The following is a 22,150-nucleotide window of genomic DNA, read 5'->3' as shown; positions in this document are numbered from 1 at the left end:
GAGGGATTGTCTCTGTTCTCCTGAGAGGTGAGATACGAGAACAGAGGCATCAGTACCATGAAATAAAATATGGCCCTAGGCTGTCTTTTAGCTTTGTTGGCCAAATGCCAGGGACTCCAGCGTCTTCTTTCCTGTTGCTTCACTGATTTCATTCTGATGAGAGCAGGGAAACAGTGTCCTCTAAAGCAAGGTGTTTTTTCATGGCCTACCTGATCAGCCATATACCCAGCGGACAGCAGCAGTCGGGTTCAGCTCGCATCATCAGAACTACTCTTACACCTCATGTTACTCAATGAATAGGACAAGGAGGCATTTTCCCAAGAAAAGAGTCATTTCAAGGAAGTAAAAAATCAAGCAACTGCCAAAGAACTTTGCCTTGATCTTTTTGTCTCAGCTTGTTTCTTTCTCTAATTCTTGTGTTCTCTGTTTTACTCTATATTTTTGCCGTTCATTCTCTTTATTTGCTCTTTATTAGGAAATAAACTCATTGCCCTCTCCACCCACCTATATTTAGGTTTCTTTTTGCTAGTCTTTACCACTGTGGAATAAAAAGGAAAGTCATTAGCAAGGGGCCCATGTAGTTTTTACTTTATTTTTTTTTTTTTAAGATTTTATTTATTTGAGAGAAAAACAGCGAACAGGGAGCTTGATATGGGGCTTGATCCCAGGACTCTGGGATCACTACCTGAGCCAAAGGTAGACGCATAACTGACTGAGTCCCCTCGGTGCCCCCATAGCTTTTACTTTTAAAAAAGTAATCACAAATTCATTTAGTCTTAATTTCTCTCTCTCAAAAAGCATCAATAACAAACAAATCTCCCAGTGTTGACTGAGGGCTTACTAGACATTCAAACTGCTTTAGGAGCACCAACGCTGACATAAGTTTTTAGTAGTTCCAGAAGGCTTCAAAGAGGTTGCATTTGAGCAAAATCTGAGGAAAGGCAAGAGTTGTTTATCAGGAAAACGAAAGCTGCTAAGGAGAGTATCTATGAACTAAACATGTCTCAAAAGCCCAGACTTGGCACAGCCTAGTGCATGTTGGGAAAGTTCAGAATGAGATAAGGTAGAGGGGTATATGACGCTGACATTTACACAGGTTGACAGGGTTTTTGAAAACCTTATTTTGGATTTGAGGGCTCCTGGGTGGCTCAGTTGGTTAAGCACCTACCTTCGGTCAGGTTACGACCACAGGGTCCTGGGATTGAGCTCCACATCAGGTTCCCTGTGGGAGCCTGCTTCTCCCTCTCCCTCTGCCCCTTCCTCCTGCTTCTTCTTCTCTCACTCTCACCCTCTTTTTGTCTCGAGTAAGTAAAAGTCTTTGAAGTAATTTTTTTTGGGGGGGGATTTGAGAACAAGTTTCTAGTTTGAGTAATGAGGTGAATGATTGTGCCCTCAAAGAGTTAAGGGAATCTAAGCTCAAGTACCAGGGGCAAATAATGAGCTTAATTTTAGAGACATTCACTTCGATGTGCTCATGGGACTTTTAAAAGGAGATTTCTCATAGAAAGTTGGAAAATGAATCTAAATTTGGGGGTTAATGTATAATTATAGATGGGGTAGGGAGTGAACCCAGTCCATTTTAGGAAAAATACAGAATTATAGATTTTCGGAGACTAAGCTATAGTTGATATGTAAATTAGCTTTTGCTCCATGACAAATCACATTTATTATTTCTCATACTTCTGATGGTTGATTAGGGGGTTCTCCTGGTCTGGGCTGGCTTTGTTGATCTCTGCAGTTAGCTGGTGGGTGGGATGGGGCTGGATGGTCTAGGCTGGTGTGACTCACATGTCTAGTGATTAACATCCTTGCGTAGATTGGGCCCATCTGGGATGTCTCTTTTCCAAATGATATCTCGTCTTCCATTAGACTAGCCTGTGCTTCTTCACATAGTGAAGGTTCCCTGGAGCAGAGAGAGAGGGCAAACCCTAACCACATTTGTTGATATCTCTTTGACCAAAGCAAGTCACATGGCCAGGCCCAAAACCAGTGAGAGAAGAGCTAGGGAGCCCATTTTTTTAGGATCCACCAGAGTGGGGGTAAAGGACAAAATCTTAAAGCACTAACATTTTATAGACTGGGCTGGGTAGATAGTGGAAGTAGAATATCTATCTGGTCAAGGAATTAAGAAATCAAAATAGAAGAAAAGAAAGAGTGGAAAGAAAAGTGAAGGAAAAAGGAGGAAAGAGTGGGGTCAGTCAAGTATCAGAGGTCAAATTAGAAAAAGGATGAAAAGTTCTCTTATTTTTAGTAAATGTGAAGTCTCTGATGACTCTGATGACTAATTGGTACAACTTTGGCTGAGTGTTTTGAGAAGAGAAAGGCCAGATTATGATTGATGACAGCAGGTAAAGACAACAGGTGTAGTAGATCTTTCTTTCAAGACCTGCCCATAAGTTGGAGAGGAGAATAATTAAAGTTGATTTTTTTCTTGTTTTGTTTTTGTTTTTGTTTTGTATCTTATTACCTTGTTTTGTTTTTGTTTTTAAAGATGGCAGCTGAAGGATAGGATCTCTAAATTTAGAGGTACTTTTTCTCTATCTCTGATGTACGTAGGAAAACTGGTAAAATGTAGATATTACCAGTTTTACTAAAGTTTAGAAATATTCCTTGAATAATGTAAATAATTCATGTCTCCCTATTCTTTGTGTTGCAATTACTTTTACTGTTTAAAGTCATAGTTTAAAGATGACAATTTATTTTATTAATAGGATCGGAAAATAGAAGATCTTCGACAGTGCCTGAATAGGTACAAGAAGATGCAAGATACAGTGATACTGACCCAAGGTAAAAAAGGTACTGTAGCTCTATAGGTTTTTCTACTTTACTTGATTTTAAGTGGCTATGAACTTTAACATTTGTTTTCATTTTCCTGGAATATCCATTATTCCAAAATAGTTTGTTTATTCATTTATTCAACAATATCATTAGGAAACAATATCACACACTTTCTTGGTGAGTAGGCCAAAGAGAATACTGTGGACTGGTTGGTCAAGGAGAACCTCTGTGTGGAGTTCATCAGATAGCATTCTAGACAGAACAGTGTGTTCTAGAGCCTGTGGGGAGGGGCATCTGGGTGGCTCAGTGGGTTAAGCATCTGCCTTCAGCTCAGGTCATGATCCCAGGGTCCTGGGATCGAGTCCTGCATTGGCCTCCCAGATCAGCAAACAGTCTGCTTCTCCCTCTACCCTTCCCTCCTGCTTATGCTTTCTCTCTCTCAAAAATAAATAAGTAAATTTTATTCATTCATTCATTTATTTGTTTGTTTGTTTGTTTGTTTGTTTATTAAAAGAGCCTATGGGGAAAATGGGCTCGGTGTATTTAAGTAGTAAAAAGACCGTTGTGACTGACTGGAAGGAAGTGATCAGGGGGAGAATGAGAGGAGATGAGCCGAGCGGATAGAAGTTAGCGTTGGCCAGGTCAGGCAATGTGAGGCATTCAGCTCTGTGAGCCCAGAGGGATCCACGGAAGGGTTTTTACAAGTCTGCGGCATTTTCGTAACAAATGGACCATATTGGGAGGAGGGAGCAGTATCAGAAGAAGAGAAGCCAGTCAAGAGGCTCTTGCAGGATTCCAAATGGAATGTTAATAATGGTACTGATTAGAAACACATTTTGGTGTTCGAACTAACACAGTGGTGTGACGAATTAGATGAGAGTGAAGAAGAGGAAAGAATCAAGAAAGACTGATGTTTTTGACTAAAGCGACCGGGGTGGGGGGGGGGGAGTGATGATTCCATTTACCAAGGTAACGAAGCCTAGTGAGGGCGCACTGAAATGATTAAGGGGGGTTGTGTTCAGCTTTGAATGTGTTAAGTTAAAACATAAAATAAAACCAAAACCATAAGACATCTAAGTAAAAATAGTCACGCTTTGATGGGGATTAAGGAGTGCACTTGTTGGGATGAGCACAGGGTGATGTTGGGAAGTTTTGAATTACTATATTGTATACCTGAGACTAGTATTACACTGTATGTTAATTAGAATTAAAAACTTAATAAAATAGTTATGCCTTTTGATGTGGTATTATTTTATAGGTGCATGGTTCAGTTGGCCATCCTCAAATGTGGAAAATCTCTGGGGGTCATTTAAAACAAAAGTGTTAAGAACGTTGGAAGTTTTCTCATTCATTAGCAATGCAAGGTGGGGTTATTTGCTCTAAAAGTAAACATGAGTAATAAATTTTTTCAGAGATACTTGTGAAATACTCAGATTTTGGAATTTCAATTTCGATGAGTTCAAAAAGAAAGAAAATCCTACTTCAGACGAGGATTTCTGAGAGGGGAAAAAAATGGATCTTCATCTTATTTTCCACAGGACTTAGTGTATGTTAAAATTTTAAATATCCAAATGAGCAAGCAAATGAACCTCTGTCAGTGTTCTTACAGCGATTCTCATCACTCAGCATTTTCTCTGCCTTCAAGAGAGTGTCTCTTTTTAGACAGTATTGCAAATTAACAAGTGATTAATTTTTACATAGTCATAACATTTATTTTTTTTAAAGATTTTATTTATTTATTTGACAAAGAGAAAGATCACAAATAGGCAAAGAGGCAGCTGAAAGAGAGGGGAAAGCAGGCTCCCTGCTTAGCAGAGGACCCTGAGATCATGACCTGAGCCGAAAGCAGAGGCTCAACCCACTGAGCCACCCAGGCACCCCTGTAGTCATAACATTTAAAACAGTATTTGATTTTATAGAATCTCAATACTGTAGTTTTTATATTTAAAAATCAAAGGAAAACATTAATTTCTATAATTATGAAACATAAGAAAACCAAGAAAAGAGGTATTCTTCATAATTGCACTGACATGATCATTTTTGTCAGTTTCATGGGGTTTTTTGTTGTTGTTGTTGTTGTTTGTTTAATCTGGTTTTGTTTTAAAATAGACTCCATGACCAGCATGGAGCCCAACATAGGGCTTGAACTCACGACCTGGAGATCAAGACCTGAGCAGAGATGGAGTCTGACGTTTAGAGCACCTGGGTGGCTCAGTTTGTTAAGCGTCCGACTCTTGCTTTCAGCTCAGCTCATGATCTTATGGGTCGTGAGATCAGGCCTTACCTTGGCTCTGCACTCAGGTGGAGGCTACTTGAAGATTCTTTCCTTCTGTCCCTCCCCTGGCCTGTGCGTGCATGCAATGCTCTCTCTCTCTTAAATAAGTAAATAAAGCTTAAAATAAAAAAAAGAGAGAGAGAGACACTTAACCAACTGAGATACCCAGGCACCCCTCCTGTACTTTTTTTCATCTTTTTTAATGCATATAAAATGTGTAGAAAAAGGAGGTTGTTTTTCGTTTTCTTTTCCAAAGTTAGTTGTATTATTTTACATTGCCAACAGCAATGTATCACTTGCCAACACTTGGTATGGTATTTGAAACTTCACAATCCTGTACATTTGATATGATTTTGATTTAATTGGTTTAGTGTTTTAAGTATTCTCATCACAAGTCCCTCATGATGAAAAGTATTGGACATCTTATCATGTACTTACTGACATTTGTATATTAAAAAGAGGGAGTTTTTAACCACCATTGAAAATTATGTCCTGTTCTAATGAATAGTTTATAAACAGTGATTTCTAACTAGTATTTGTATTTACTTAGTCCTTAGAGAATGTGAATAATACCTACATTTTAATGAACTTAGAATAAATGCCTAATAAAAATATAAGAAGGTAAGTCTAGTTAACAGCTTTAAATGAGTTTAGGATTTTGTACTATTCAGAGAATAGTGTTTTAAGCATCAATTTTTGGTTTTAAAAAAGAATATCTGACATAGTTGTTCAGCAGCTAATCCTTTTCATTGCTGAAGATGTAGAAGTAGTTCTCAAAGTTGGCCGCTTTCCTGGGTATGTGGTTGCATTTGTCCATAAGGCTGTTCTTTCTTCTTTAAAATAAATGGCACAGAAGGATCATCTTAAGGAATCAGAAGATTGCCTATTGTTGTTTTTTCTTCTTTATATGTATGTGGTTTTTGTTTTGTTTTGTTTTGTTTTGCTTTAAGAACACAGAAATGATGATGTGAGTGCTGTGAAATGTGTAAACCTGGCAATTCACAGACCTGTACCTCTGGAGATAAAAATACATTATTAGTTTATTAAAAATTAATAAAAAAATAAGAACACAGAAATGATGAATGATGAATATTGAGTTTCTCATGGTGACTGTGTTGCTGTTCAGAATTAGTTTGTTGTACCACTGATATTCTCCAGCTTGGTTGTTTCTTTTTTTTTTTTTAATTTTTTATTTTTTATAAACATATATTTTTATCCCAAGGGGTACAGGTCTGTGAATCACCAGGTTTACACACTTCACAGCACTCACCAAAGCACATACCCTCCCCAGTGTCCATAATCCCACCCCCTTCTCCCAAACCCCCTCCCCCCAGCAACCCTCAGTTTGTTTTGTGAGATTAAGAGTCACTTATGGTTTGTCTCCCTCCCAATCCCATCTTGTTTCATTTATTCTTCTCCTACCCACTTAAGCCTCCATGTTGCATCACCACTTCCTCATATCAGGGAGATCATATGATAGTTGTCTTTCTCTGCTTGACTTATTTCGCTAAGCATGATACGCTCTAGTTCCATCCATGTTGTTGCAAATGGCAAGATTTCATTTCTTTGGATGGCTGCATAGTATTCCATAGTGTATATATACCACATCTTCTTGATCCATTCATCTGTTGATGGACATCTAGGTTCTTTCCATAGTTTGGCTATTGTGGACATTGCTGCTATAAACATTCGGGTGCACGTGCCCCTTTGGATCACTACATTTGTATCTTTAGGGTAAATACCCAATAGTGCAATTGCTGGGTCATAGGGCAGTTCTATTTTCAACATTTTGAGGAACCTCCATGCTGTTTTCCAGAGTGGCTGCACCAGCTTGCATTCCCACCAACAGTGTAGGAGGGTTCCCCTTTCTCCGCATCCTCGCCAGCACCTGTCATTTCCTGACTTGTTGATTTTAGCCATTCTGACAGGTGTGAGGTGATATCTCATTGTGGTTTTGATTTGTATTTCCCTGATGCCGAGTGATATGGAGCACTTTTTCATGTGTCTGTTGGCCATCTGGATGTCTTCTTTGCAGAAATGTCTGTTCATGTCCTCTGCCCATTTCTTGATTGGATTATTTGTTCTTTGGGTGTTGAGTTTGCTAAGTTCTTTATAGATTCTGGACACTAGTCCTTTATCTGATATGTCGTTTGCAAATATCTTCTCCCATTCTGTCAGTTGTCTTTTGATTTTGTTAACTGTTTCCTTTGCTGTGCAAAAGCTTTTGATCTTGATGAAATCCCAATAGTTCATTTTTTCCCTTGCTTCCCTTGCCTTTGGCGTTGTTCCTAGGAAGATGTTGCTGCGGCAGAGGTCGAAGAGGTTGCTGCCTGTGTTCTCCTCAAGGATTCTGATGGATTCCTTTCGCACATTGAGGTCCTTCATCATTTTGAGTCTATTTTTGTGTGTGGTGTAAGGAAATGGTCCAATTTCATTTTTCTGCATGTGGCTGTCCAATTTTCCCAGCACCATTTATTGAAGAGTCTGTCTTTTTTCCATTGGACATTCTTTCCTGCTTTGTCGAAGATTAGTGGACTGTAGAGTTGAGGGTCTATTTCTGGGCTCTCTATTCTGTTCCATTGATCTATGTGTCTGTTTTTGTGCCAGTACCATGCTGTCTTGATGATGACAGCTTTGTAATAGAGCTTGAAGTCTGGAATTGTGATGTCACCAACGTTGGCTTTCTTTTTCAATATCCCTTTGGCTATTCGAGGTCTTTTCTGGTTCCATATAAATTTTAGCATTATTTGTTCCATTTCTTTGAAAAAGATGGATGGTACTTTGATAGGAATTGCATTAAATGTGTAGATTGCTTTAGGTAGCATAGACATTTTCACAATATTTTTTCTTCCAATCAAGGAGCATGGAACATTTTTCCATTTCTTTGTGTCTTCCTCAATTTCTTTCATGAGTACTTTATAGTTTTCTGAGTATAGATTCTGTGTCTCTTTGGTTAGGTTTATTCCTAGGTATCTCCTGGTTTTCGATGCAATTGTAAATGGGATTGACTCCTTAATATCTCTTTCTTCTGTCTTGCTGTTGGTGTAGAGAAATGCAACTGATTTCTGTGCATGGATTTTATATCCTGACACTTTACTGAATTCCTGTATAAGTTCTAGCAGTTTTGGAGTGGAGTCTTTTGGGTTTTCCACATATAGTATCATATCATCTGCGAAGAGTGATAATTTGACTTCTTCTTTGCCGATTTGGATGCCTTTAATGTCCTTTTGTTGTCTGATTGCTGAGGCTAGGACCTCTAGTACTATGTTGAATAGCAGTGGTGATAATGGACATCCCTGCCGTGTTCCTGACCTTAGCGGAAAAGCTTTCAGTTTTTCTCCATTGAGAATATTTGCGGTGGGTTTTTCATAGATGGCTTTGATGATATTGAGGTATGTGCCCTGTATCCCTACACTTTGAAGAGTTTTGATCAGGAAGGGATGCTGTACTTTGTCAAATGCTTTTTCAGCATCTATTGAGAGTATCATATGGTTCTTGTTCTTTCTTTTATTGATGTGTTGTATCACATTGACTGATTTGCGGATGTTGAACCAACCTTGCAGCCCTGGAATAAATCCCACTTGGTCGTGGTGAATAATCTTTTTAATGTACTGTTGAATCCTATTGGCTAGTATTTTGTTGAGTATTTTCGCATCTGTGTTCATCAAGGATATCGGTCTATAGCTCTCTTTTTTGGTGGGATCCTTGTCTGGTTTTGGGATCAAGGTGATGCTGGCCTCATAAAATGAGTTTGGAAGTTTTCCTTCCATTTCTATTTTTTGGAACAGTTTCAGGAGAATAGGAATTAGTTCTTCTTTAAATGTTTGGTAGAATTCCCCCGGGAAGCCGTCTGGCCCTGGGCTTTTGTTTGTTTGGAGACTTTTAATGACTGTTTCAATCTCCTTACTGGTTATGGGTCTGTTCAGGCTTTCTATTTCTTCCTGGTTCAGTTGTGGTAGTTTATATGTTTCTAGGAATGCATCCATTTCTTCCAGATTGTCAAATTTATTGCCGTAGAGTTGCTCATAGTATGTTCTTATAATAGTTTGTATTTCTTTGGTGTTAGTTGTGATCTCTCCTCTTTCATTCATGATTTTATTTATTTGGGTCCTTTCTCTTTTCTTTTTGGTAAGGCGGGCCAGGGGTTCATCAAATTTATTAATTCTTTCAAAGAACCAGCTCCTAGTTTCGTTGATTTGTTCTATTGTTTTTTTGGTTTCTATTTCATTGATTTCTGCTCTGATCTTTATGATTTCTCTTCTCCTGCTGGGCTTAGGGTTTCTTTCTTGTTCTTTCTCCAGCTCCTTTAGGTGTAGGGTTAGGTTGTGTACCTGAGACCTTTCTTGTTTCTTGAGAAAGGCTTGTACCTCTATATATTTTCCTCTCAGGACTGCCTTTGTTGTGTCCCACAGATTTTGAACCGTTGTATTTTCATTATCATTTGTTTCCATGATTTTTTTCAATTCTTCTTTAATTTCCCGGTTGACCCATTCATTCTTTAGAAGGATACTGTTTAGTCTCCATGTATTGGGGGTCTTTCCAAACTTCCTTTTGTGGTTGAGTTGTAGCTTTAGAGCATTGTGGTCTGAAAATATGCAGGGAATGATCCCAATCTTTTGATACCGGTTGAGTCCTGATTTAGGACCGAGGATGTGATCTATTCTGGAGAATGTTCCATGTGCACTAGAGAAGAATGCGTATTCTGTTGCTTTGGGATGAAATATTCTGAATATATCTGTGATGTCCATCTGGTCCAGTGTGTCGTTTAAGGCCTTTATTTCCTTGCTGATCTTTTGCTTGGATGATCTGTCCATTTCAGTGAGGGGAGTGTTAAAGTCCCCTACTATTATTGTATTATTGTTGATGTGTTTCTTTGATTTTGTTATTAATTGGTTTATATAGTTGGCTGCTCCCACATTGGGGGCATAGATATTTAAAATTGTTAAATCTTCTTGTTGGACAGACCCTTTGAGTATGATATAGTGTCCTTCCTCATTTCTTATTATAGTCTTTGGCTTAAAATCTAATTGATCTAAGGATTGCCACTCCTGCTTTCTTCTGATGTCCATTAGCATGGTAAATTCTTTTCCACCCCCTCACTTTAAATCTGGAGGTGTCTTCGGGCTTAAAATGAGTTTCTTGGAGGCAACATATAGATGGGTTTTGTTTTTTTATCCATTTTGATACCCTGTGTCTTTTGACAGGGGCATTTAGCCCATTCACATTCAGGGTTACTATTGAGAGATATGAATTTAGTGCCATTGTATTGCCTGTAAGGTGACTGTTACTGTATATGGTCTCTGTTCCTTTCTGATCTACCACTTGTAGGCTCTCTCTTTGCTTAGAGGACCCCTTTCAATATTTCCTGTAGAGCTGGTTTGGTATTTGCAAATTCTTTCAGTTTTTGTTTGTCCTGGAAGCTTTTAATATCTCCTTCTATTTTCAATGATAGCCTAGCTGGATATAGTATTCTTGGCTGCATGTTTTTCTCGTTTAGTGCTCTGAAAATATCATGCCAGCTCTTTCTGGCCTGCCAGGTCTATGTGGATAAGTCAGCTGCCAATCTAATATTTTTACCATTGTATGTTACAGACTTCTTTTCCCAGGCTGCTTTCAGGATTTTCTCTTTGTCACTGAGACTTGTAAATTTTACTATTAGGTGACGGGGTGTGGGCCTATTCTTATTGATTTTGAGGGGCGTTCTCTGAACCTCCTGAATTTTGATGCTCATTCCCTTTGCCATATTGGGGAAATTCTCCCCAATAATTCTCTCCAGTATACCTTCTGCTCCCCTCTCTCTTTCTTCTTCTTCTGGAATCCCAATTATTCTAATGTTGTTTCGTCTTATGGTGTCACTTATCTCTCGGATTCTCCCCTCGTGGTCCAGTGGCTGTTTGTCCCACTTTTGCTCAGCTTCTTTATTCTCTGTCATTTGGTCTTCTATATCACTAATTCTTTCTTCTGCCTCATTTATCCTAGCAGTGAGAGCCTCCATTTTTTATTGCACCTCATTAATAGCTTTTTTGATTTCAACTTGGTTAGATTTTAGTTCTTTTATTTCTCCAGAAAGGGCTTTTCTATCTCTCGAGAGGGTTTCTCTAATATCTTCCATGCCTTTTTCGAGCCCGGCTAGAACCTTGAGAATTGTCATTCTGAACTCTAGATCTGACATATTACCGATGTCTGTATTGATTAGGTCCTTAGCCTTCGGTACTGCCTCTTGTTCTTTTTTTTGTGTTGTATTTTTACGTCTTGTCATTTTGTCCAGATAAGAGTAAATGAAGGGGCAAGTAAAATACTAAAAGGGTGGCAACAACCCCAGGAAAATATGCTTTAACCAAATTAGAAGAGATCCAATATCGTGAGTGGGGAGAAAGGGGATAAAAAGAGGTTCAAAAAGGAAGAAAGAAAAAAAAAGAAAAAAGAAATTAAAAAGAAAAGAATTTTTTAAAAAAGAAAACACCTAAGAAATATGTAAAAAAGAAAAAAATATATATATTAGATAAACTGTTAAAAAAGAAAAAGGTAACAGTTAAAAAAAAAAATTTACCCGAAGGCGAGAAGGAAAAAAAAAAAAATGAAAAAGAAAAAATTAAATTAAAAGCAAGACTAAAAAAAAATCACAGGAAAAAACCATGAGTTCCGTGCTTGGCTTTCTCCTCCTCTGGAATTCTGCTGCTCTCCTTGGTATTGAAACCGCACTCCTTGGTAGGTGAACTTGGTCTCGGCTGGATTTCTTGTTGATCTTCTGGGGGAGGGGCCTGTTGTAATGATTCTCAAGTGTCTTTGCCCCAGGCGGAATTACAGCGCCCTTACCCGGGGCCGGGGTGAGTAATCCGCTCGGGTTTGCTTTCAGGAGCTTTTGTTCCCTGAGCGCTTTCCGTTGAGTTCCGGAGGACGGGAATACAAATGGCGGCCTCCTGGTCTCAGGCCCGGAGGAGCCGAGAGCCCAGGGCCCCAGAGAACAGCGCCCAGTTACTCCCGTCTGCCTGACCTCCAGCTGCGCTCCGAGCTCACCGAGCCTGCGACCGGTTCAAGGTAACACTGAGCTGTGAGCCTACTGTCCGCTCTGTCTCTGTAGCTGGCTCTCCCGTTCCAATACCCGCAAGCTCTGCGACACTCAGACACCCCCGATCCTTCTGTGACCCTGCGGGACCTGAGGCCACGCTGACCCCGCGTGGGCTTCGCCCCGGTTTAGCCTCTGGAGCGATGTCCCTCAGCGGAACAGACTTTTAAAAGTCCTGATTTTGTGCGCGCTTGCTCCGCTGCTTGCCGGGAGCCGGCCCCTCCCCCGGGGTCTATCTTCCCGTCGCTTTGGATTCACTTCTCCGCCGGTCCTACCTTTCAGAAAGTGGTTGTTTTTCTGTTTCCAGAATTGCTGTTCTTCTTCTCTTCGATCTGCCCATGGATTTTCAGGTGTTTGCAATCTTTAGATAAGCTATCTAGCTGATCTCCGGCTAGCTGAAGCAGTCTCAGCTTGCTACTTCTCCGCCATCTTGACTCCTGCCCAGCTTGGTTGTTTCTGAACTGAAATTTGTAAAGCCCCAAATTCTGAAACAAAATTAGGGAAGGTTGTTGGACTAAATGAACTTCTGATTTCAAGGCTGTGAGTCTGTGGTAATAGCTATTAATACCACCCTCAGGCTCCAGGTGCTCATAGTTTAACATTTCTCCTCGAGGTCCTCTTGTTATTTTTCTAAGGATTTCAAAGGAAACTCACTTTTGATTTTTGAGGATGGGAAAAATGTTTATATTCAGTTGGTATTCTTCCTCCAAAAATGAAATGTAAATGAAAAGCTGCCATTTTTCTCCTTTTCCTAGACCAAGATGGCGACTTGGACGGTCTGCTCACTTCTGGTTCCGTCTCCACTTTGCTGGATGCGCAGGGTTTTAGTGACCTGGAGAAAAGTGTATCATCTACACCAGTCACGGGATCTCCCAGTCGTGACCCATTCAACACAAGTGTTCCAGAAGAGGTATTTACAGACTCTCAACATTATCTTTGTAGTGAAGAGACTGTGTCATTGAAGGTTAAAATGCTGTTGACAGCAGGAAAGACCTGGGATCAGTGTGGCTACTGACTGAGTCTTAGCAATTTTCATGTCAAAACTCAGTCTGCTAGGACTTTATTTGAAAGATTGGTTTTTCCCCCCTCTTTAATAAATAAATACCTTGGGCAATGTCAAAATTGCTTAAATAATTCAGGAAGAACATGGGAGAAAGATGTCATCCTAAATAGATTACAATCTACACAATAATAATCTTTATTAGTAAAGAACAAATAGGGAATAAATGAAGAGGGATAACGTGAGATTATATAAAGAAGTTGGTTTTAGTCACTTCCAATGTTGTCTCTGAAAAATTCTGGTCTAAAATCTTCCCTGACTTCTTTAGACTTGGAAAAAAGCAGCTGGACAGGAATATTTAGTCTTGAACTCATTTACTTTTCTTTCACATATCAGACTGGTGCCAAAATCTGTTTCCATTACCTATTGCAAACCACCCCAAAAATTTGTGGCTTGAATGACAGCACTTGTTTTGCTAACAAATGTGTGATGTGGGTAAGGCTCAGCAGGAGCATTTCTTCTTCGCTCCACTGGGCAATAGTTGGAATGGTGTGAAGGCTGGAGGCTTGAGTCATCCGAAGGCTACCCATTTTTATATCACATGGTTGGTTGGTACTACTGTTGGACAGGACCTCAGCTGAGGCCCTAGCTGGAAATACCTGTGACTCCCTGGCTTTCTTCTAGCAGAGCGTTTAGATCCTAAGGATGAGCATCCCAATAAGAGGACTGGGCATATTTATATCATCTTTTATGCTATGACTCGGAAACCCTGTGGCATCTCTTCTCCTGTAGTCACAGGCCCACACACATTCACAGAGAGGAAACAAAGACCCTACCTCTTGATGGACAAGTAATATCACATTTGAGAAGAACACATGGGATGGCATATACCCCTACGACCATATTCGACTAGTACAACTGCCCTCCACTCTCTGGCTACAATCATTTATATCCCTCCCCCATGCAAAATGTCCTCATCCCCTCATCAAAGACCTCTTGGTCTTACTCCAGTCAGGCTTCCGCATCCCAAGACCTTGTCATCCAGACCCGGTCAAGATGTAGGTGCAGCTGCTCAGGTTTGGCTTCTCGAGTAGCACTCCATTCCATGTAAAGAACCAGGAAATTCAAGGTCAAGTCATTTGTCCCCTACACACCTGACATGCAGTGGTGGAATGGGCATAGTAACTACTGGGCATTCCCATTCAAGAAGAGGGAACATAGACATGGAAGACACCCACGTATCATTAGTCAGTAGCAGTTCCCAAATCCAGCCAGGCTCGTGTGGCCAGTTCCTTGACAGGGCCCAGACCTTTGGGCTCTTGGTTGTTCCTTGGGAGTCATCTTTCCATTTCCAGGAGAAAGAACCTGTAATTGCAGATGAGTTGTTTTCTGCAAAAGTATCTATACGGGTCTAGGGCCTTCTGCCTTCTACTATCTCTGTCCCTCTTGGTTCTATTTGGTATAATATTTTATTCATTTGGCATTTCTTATGAATCAATTTATAATCCACTCCGTCAGGTAAAGGATATCCACAATTATCTTCACCATAAGACTTTCTCTATCTTAAGTTTTCTGTATGGCTGCTATGGAATATCCCTCTGTTTTTAGAGTTGTCGAACTTTTTGAAGGTTTCAATGAGACAGCTGTACCTTAAGTCTTCCTGAGGTCTTAACCTAGGCACACCCGTGGCTTCCTGACAGCACCTCCGTCTTTGCCCTAGAACTTTTAATTTTAGTGCAGTGTACTGTCTAGAGAAACTGGGAATGGGAAAAATTGTTTTTGTTATTGTTGTTTTTGTTTTTTAACTAAATAGTCTTGACTACCTTATGTTTTCCAATTCCCCCTTTGGTCGTCTTTCCTTTAACATTTTACTGTATTCAGTGAGAAAAAAACCAAGTGGCATCTTTTCTTTTCCTATCTATTCCTGCTGATTACCTAATGAGAAAATGAAATTTGAATTGCATGAAAATGAATTCAAGGAGGAAACATTTCTCTCTTCACTATAGGAGAGGGCTAAAAGATGTCAGTCATAAGGATTACTGGGTAGGGGAAATTGGAAGGTGGTGATCAAAAGGTACGGACTTCCAGTTATAAGACAAGTGTGCTGGGGGTATAAGGTACAACGTGATGACTATAGTTAACACTGCTGTCTGGTATGCTGGAAGGTTGCTAAGACTGTAGATCCGAAAAGTTCTCATTGCAAGGAAAAAAATGTGTTTTTTTTTCCTTTCCTTTTCTTTTTTCTTTTTAATTTATACGGTACTGCATGTCAGTGATATCCCAATAAAATTGGAAAAAAGAGGCAAAGGATTAGTTAAGGAATAAAAAATATTTTAGAGGGGGAAATAAAAAATATGTTAGAGGGGGAAAATCCCCTAATTGCTAATTATATTTCTACTGAAGGGAAAAATAACATTTGACAGTCAATGAGTATGCTTGCTGCCTATTTACAGAATGGCAGATGTTACATGTAAGATTTGCCCAGATAGCCTCTTTAAAAAAAGTCTTTCCTATGTGAATTGTACTTTAATGAGACTTTTTGTTTGGAACCAGAATGATTTGATGAGGATTGAGTGTGTTCAGCCATATTGTTAAAGAAGAGCTAGAAGGGAGATTGGAGTTGGGAGTTAAAGTCCTAAGTTCAAAACGAAATCAAGGAAATGGATCAGTTTGTTAGTGGGCCATTTCCTTCCCCATGTTAGGAACCCGGGGAGCTACTGTGAACTTGACAACACAAGGGATGATGGCTCAATAATTCGCCCAGAACTAATCATAAAGATTCAAATTTAAAAAAAAAAAAGAAAAAAGAGAGTGAAGTAATCTCCTATTTTACAGCAATAGGACTTCTTAAAGAACAAAATTCAGGGGCGCCTGGGTGGCTCAGTAGGTTAAGCCTCTGCCTTCGGCTCAGTTTATGATCTCAGGGTCCTGGGATCAATCAAGTCCCACATTGGGCTCTCGGCTCAGCAGGGAGCCTGCTTCCTCCTCTCTCTCTCTGCCTACTTGTGATCTCTCTGTGTCAAATAAATAAAATCTTTAAAAAAAAATTCAGCTGAGAAAATTTTTAACACAGGGATGATGGCTCTGTAAATTGCCCAGAACTAATCATAAAGATTGCAAAAAAAAAAAAAAAATCGCGAAGCAACAAGATCAGACTTGTTGTTAAAGAACAAACTTCAAATGAGTAAATTTGCAACATCTTACTGGCTTTATTCAGCAATTTATGAATCAGGCAATGTCCGTTTTAGCAGATGGAAAGGAACTCTACGGATCTGTACAAAATGAAGGGCTTTTTTAGGCCGAAGGAAGCAGGAGCAGAGGATCAGGCTGGTCATTTGCTGGTTGGTTAAGTAGGGTTACTTTCCTTAATGTGCAGCAAAGAGAAGTCTCGGGGCGGGGTGGGTCAGGTAACTTACTAAGGGCAGGCAAGTGCCGATTGGTTGACCTAGGTCTGCCTTTTCTGGGAGTGCCGAGCACGGAAACTTAGCTAAGCTTGGGTTTACTGACATGGAGCTTAACACGAACCACTCCGTCTTGGGCCCAATCAGATTATTTCAACAGACTTCACATGTTATAACCTCTTAGTGTCAAGGAATGAGACCACCGCTCAGTAACTGGAACAAAAAACCACAGAGCTAAATGTATTGCTTATTTAGTTACCTCGGTGAACTTTGTTGGTCAGGGACAGTCTCTTTGATCATATGTGGGGCATGTGGGGTTGCTTGGAGCTCAGGGATTGAGGGACTCTCAGAGGCTAGAGAGAGTTGACATCCGCTGTGGATGTGTGGTTACAGAGGTGAGACTGTCATTGATTGATTGGCATCTAGAAGTGTGTTCCAGTTTGTAAGTCCCTACCTTCCTGGCTGACTTCAGAAGGAGGGACGGTCACTGATTGCTTGGTTGACTGGCAGACTGAATTCACTGAGGAAAATTTTATTTTTTTTATCACAATATTTTTTAAGTGATTCATGTATTGTAGTTTATGATGGGCTCTTACACCATACTGCTCTACAGTCATCGAAAATTATTTAACCCCAGAGTATAAAATTTGTTCCATAGATTCCATCCTTAGGGTACACAAAGCATTTGTTTAGGAAGGTGTTTTTAGGCATTTTTGTTGTTGCTGCTGTAGTATTATTAAGCCAAGTGTTTTAAGTGGTATCCACAAAGAACTGGTTTGGGGGGTGCCTAGGTGGCTCAGTCGTTAAGTGTCTGCCTTCTGCTCAGGTCGTGATCCCAGGGTTCTGGGATGGAGCCCCTCATCAGGCTCCCTGCTCAGGGAAGTGGGAAGCCTGCTTCTCCCTCTCCCACTCCTCCTCCTTGTGTTCCCTCTCACCATGTCTCTCTCTGTCAAATAAATAAAATCTTAAAAAAAAAAAAATCTGGTTTGAAAAACATTCTATATTAGACTAGTGATAGAAAATAAAGTGAAAACAGGTGTGTTTACAAGGCACTTTACCCAAATCTCATCTCAAATCATGACAACCCTGTCAGGTAGGCATTGCCATTCTCATGTTACAGAGGAGAAAACTGGTGCCCAGTTAAGTGACTTGCATAAGGTTAGAACCAAAGTTTTTACTAGGGCTTAAAGTTGTCAGGATCAACTATTGACTTACTTGATGGTATTATGTTTTATTCAGAACCAAGTTCAAAAATGACCTTCCTTGGGGCACCTGGGTGGCTCAGTGGGTTAAGCCTCTGCCTTCAGCTCAGGTCATGATCTCAGGGTCCTGGGATCGAGCCCTACATCGGGATCTCTGCTAAGCAGGGACCTGCTTCCCCCCTCTCTCTGCCTGCCTCTCTGCCTACTTGTGATCACTCTCTCTCTGTCAAATAAATAAATAAAACCTTTAAAAAAAAAAATGACCTTCCTCCAGAATGTTTTCTCTGACTTTAACAGTCATTGATGTTTATATCCAGAGACCATTTTATAAATAGAAGAATAGTGTTTTTAAACATAGGTGTATGAAATTTTTTTGATGGACCATGTAATTGTCTCCGTTATTTTTATTTTATCTCTGTGACTTCTGTCTTATTTATTGGATTTTTTACTTTCTCTAATTACATTACAGTTCCACACCAGCATCTTACAAGTTTCAATCCCTTCATTACTGCCAACATCTAAGGGCCTGGAAACGTCTGAAAGCGCAAAATTGCCTCCTCAACCAGAGACTTCATTTGAAGAAAGGTATGTCATTTATGACCCAACATTGCAATATAAATGTTCAGCAGAGTAGATCAAGCAAACACAAGAGTGCATTGCAATTTATTTACAGACACAGGTTTTACTGTGAGAGGCAAGAAACTGTAAGGCATGTGCCAGGGGACCAGTGTAAATCAATCACTACAGTCAGTTCTGGATTATTGAAATAAAGGGTGTGAAGCAAGAAGTCCTAGGGCAGGAGTCCAGGGAGGTGTGGTGTTCAGGTTAGAGAGAGATTTTAGGGGACTCAAGTTTTATGTCCTAAGTCATGGGGAGCCGCCAGTGGGTCCCAAGCCCCATAGCAATGGTCATGTGGCCCAGGCTGTTCGGAAGAAGGATTTGGGACAGGGATACAGTAGTTTCTCCATTAACAAGTAGAATTTTGAGGGAGCATGTTCTCAATTACTTAACCTTATAATGAGACCAAATAAAAGAAAATATAATAGAATATTTTAGGGGCACCTGGATGGCTCAGTGGGTTAAGCCTCTGCCTTTGGCTCAGGTCATGATCCCAGGGTCCTGGGATCGAGCCCCACATAGGGCTCTCTGCTCGGCAGGGAGCCTGCTTCCTCTTCTCTCTCTGCCTACTTGTGATTTCTCTGTCAGATAAATAAGTAAAATATTTTTTTAACAAAAGAAAATATAGTAGAAAATTTTAAAAGAGAGGGGCAGCTGGGAATCCTCAGTAAATTCAGCAGCTGACTCAATCTCAGCTCAGGTCTTAATCTCAGGGTTGTGGGTTCAAGCCCCATGCTGGGCATGGAGCCTGTGTTTAAAAACAAAACAAAACAAAACACCCATGACTGTTTTAAAAGAGAAATCGCTTCCCCGGCACAATTTTTTGTTTTTTTGACAGTTCTGCTTACTTAGAATATATATGGTCTTTTACTTGTGAAGCACACACATTCCATTTTTTTTTTCCTTTTCTTTTCTTTCTTCTTTTAGTGATGGAAAAATAATCCTTGGTGCTTCTGTTGAAACCCAGCCGTGCGATAGTCTTTCGTAAGTCATGTTCTTGAATGTGGAAAATGTCATTGATACCTGGGAGAGAGGAAGCTTCTGACAAACTCACAGTGACCACTGTGAGAAGCGGATGACTGAGGCCTGAATACATTAATGCAGGTGTGGTGGTTGGATGTCAGGGAAAGGGGAGGTTGTGAGTTAACAAAGAGATACTTGCTCATGGACTGTTATCCATTATCTCGTGCCAAGTGTTTGCACGGCTTTAGCCTTCCTTCATCAGTTTTCATGTGAAGTGCAGTGCTTTGAATTTCAGGTTTGCACTGGCTTGCATTTTGACCCTAGCAGAAAAGAGTCACAGAGAATGATGTAATGGCTGGAAAGGCTGCAGTAGTTTTTTGCATTCTCCATGTAGTAAACCGGTCCATTATCTATGTTTATCCAAGTTCAAGTCTGAATTAGGAAAATCTCTTACCAGAGCAGTATTCAAAGATGAGATCTTCTCTTTTCTCACCAATATCTTTTACTTTATTTGATACTGGACAAGTCTAGTAACTTATGTACACATGAGTACATGAGAATTGCCTTTTAAAAGTTTGTGTATGTGTGTTACTCTGCTTCTTAGAGCTTTTTTCTCTCTCTAAACTGGTCACCTATTCCTGACTTCCATTTTTGAAAAGACAGCCCTGTACACTTGAATGCTAGTTATGTGAAAGGGAAAAAAAATCTCTGGATGTTTACAGTGTCACTTCGCCTTTGCAAGGATAGCAAACAAATTATTATGGGCAGCCAGAGGGATTTTTCTTGTATGCCTCGATCAGAACTGTAAAATGAACTACTTGGCCAGATTCAGAAAATGGATTCCTTTGTGAATTGAAAAGTAACACTTCTGTCCTTTATTTTAATTACAAGGATTATATATAAATAGTATGTGAGTGTTTTAGAAGTTCCCTGGTATATTAACTAAAATTTAAATAAAAATAAAAAATAAAAAAGTTCCTGGTCTAAATGTATACATAAAAGGATACACCACTGGTCCATGGAAAAATGCTGGTTTATTTTCAAATGTTGACATCACAAGGAGAGTCCTAAGTGTTTTTCCAGCTATTCTAACATGTGTGGGACATTTAGAGTTATTGGCAGGACAGTTAACCACCTCTGCTTTTAAAAGAACTCAATGTTATAATTTAGTAAAGCACATAAGTGACTGCCTGAATCCGGATTTTCTTTTATGACCAGGATTCAACCCACACACAGTTTTAGTTTCTTTCCAAGATATTCTCCTAAGAAACAGTGGCACCAGAGCCACTTATTATTAATCCTAATTACTATTATTGTTATTTTTAGAACTTCAAGTCTGCAAAAGTCCAGCAGCCTGGGCAATCTGAAGAAAGAGTCATCAGATGGGGTTGGTTCTGTGTTGTTTCTCTGTCTGTTACCCTGAGACGCAAATATTTAGGGATCCTCACATTTTCCCATTTTCCAAAGAAAACTCTCAAGAAGAGTTTGAGGTTTCTCTAATGCAGATTTATTAGATACCACAGTTAATGGTAAATATTAAGAAGGGTGAATATGAACAGTTGAAACTAGTGTATATAATCACAACTGAAGACTAATTAGCCATTATTGGAAATAAATGGAACTGAGATTGTATAGCTTACAAGTAGATAAAAGTTTATTTTAATTTCTAGAATTGTGTGTAACAGTTTGTGAATATATGAAGCCATTCCTGTAACAATCTAAAATATTATTGTTTTGAACAGGAAAAGGAGTCTGTTCAGAAGCCTCCAGAGGTAATTTTTATGTCCAGATTACAATGGAAAAATGTTTGTGATGTCTGATACATGGGATTGCTTAACTGTCTCCAAAAAACCCAAACTCAGAACCTCCAAAACATGTTATATGAAAGAAACCAGATACGAAAGATCAGATAGTCCACGATTCCATTTATGTGAAGTATGTAGAGTAGATAAATCCATAGAGACAGAACACAGTTTGGCGGTTGCCAGAGATGGAGAGGGAGGAACGGAGAGAAACTGCTTCCAGGGTGAGGGGTTTTATTCAAAATGATGGAAATGTTTGGGAGCTAGGTGGAGGTGGCAGTTATATAACACCGTGAGTGTACTTAATGTCCCCTACTTGTTCAGTTACTTTTTATGTTTCACCTCAATAAACTGTTGGGGAGGTACAAAAAACAGACAAAACCCCCAACTCTCAATCAGGCTAGTGATATTCTTAATTATCATATTTGGGCTTCCTAAGACCTCACAAAACATCCTTAGGTCACCCGCCCGAGAACAGCTGTTTATTTAATATAACCACTGTGTATACAGCAAACATTTTGGTGTTCTGTTTTTTTGTCTTTTTTTTTTTAAAGACCTCATCAACAAGGGCTCTCGTTCTTCCTCCAATTTTCAATCATTAACTCTGTAAAGGCTACCTTCTGGTAGGCCACTTCCAGATGCACTCCCTTGACTGCTGGCTCTGAATGCCTTGAGTTGTAATGTAGGTGTCCCTGATAAGGCATGGACTGTGCACACAGCTGTAATTACAGGCATCCTTTGTCCTTTTTTGTCTTGCCAATTCAATAAATGATTAAATGATTTTGACATCTGTGGTGAGACATAGGTAATAGTTGCACTAAACTGTGGCATCTATAAACTTGTAGTTACGATGAGCAATAAATTCAGAGGATAAAATAACCACCTTCAAAGCTTGTGTCCCCTCTCCCCTTTCTCTACCACTGCAAAAACAAAAACAGAGGGCAGGAGATGTTAGAGGAATGAGGGCATGCAAATCAAAGCATCTTTGGATCCTACTAAAACAATATAATAGATCATGTTACTGGAACTGCTAATTCAAATAACG

At 39.7% G+C, this 22,150-nt stretch overlaps 1 protein-coding gene across 1 annotated transcript in view; it reads left to right on the top strand.

Annotated features, from left to right (window-relative positions):
• Window positions 1–22,150, top strand: part of LOC309868521 (liprin-beta-1-like) — a 150,768-nt gene that overhangs the window by 112,029 nt on the left and 16,589 nt on the right. Inside the window, exons 11-16 of the mRNA XM_082738446.1 lie at window positions 2,712–2,796; window positions 12,875–13,029; window positions 18,192–18,307; window positions 19,268–19,324; window positions 20,630–20,690; window positions 21,046–21,075. Of these exons, the coding sequence (XP_082594572.1) occupies window positions 2,712–2,796; window positions 12,875–13,029; window positions 18,192–18,307; window positions 19,268–19,324; window positions 20,630–20,690; window positions 21,046–21,075 (504 nt within the window). The remainder of the gene's footprint in view (window positions 1–2,711; window positions 2,797–12,874; window positions 13,030–18,191; window positions 18,308–19,267; window positions 19,325–20,629; window positions 20,691–21,045; window positions 21,076–22,150) is intronic.

This window comes from Mustela nivalis, assembly GCF_964662115.1.
Source record: "Mustela nivalis genome assembly, chromosome: 7".
Taxonomy (NCBI): Eukaryota; Metazoa; Chordata; class Mammalia; order Carnivora; family Mustelidae; genus Mustela; species Mustela nivalis.
This window is presented reverse-complemented; position numbering and strand designations above follow the sequence as displayed.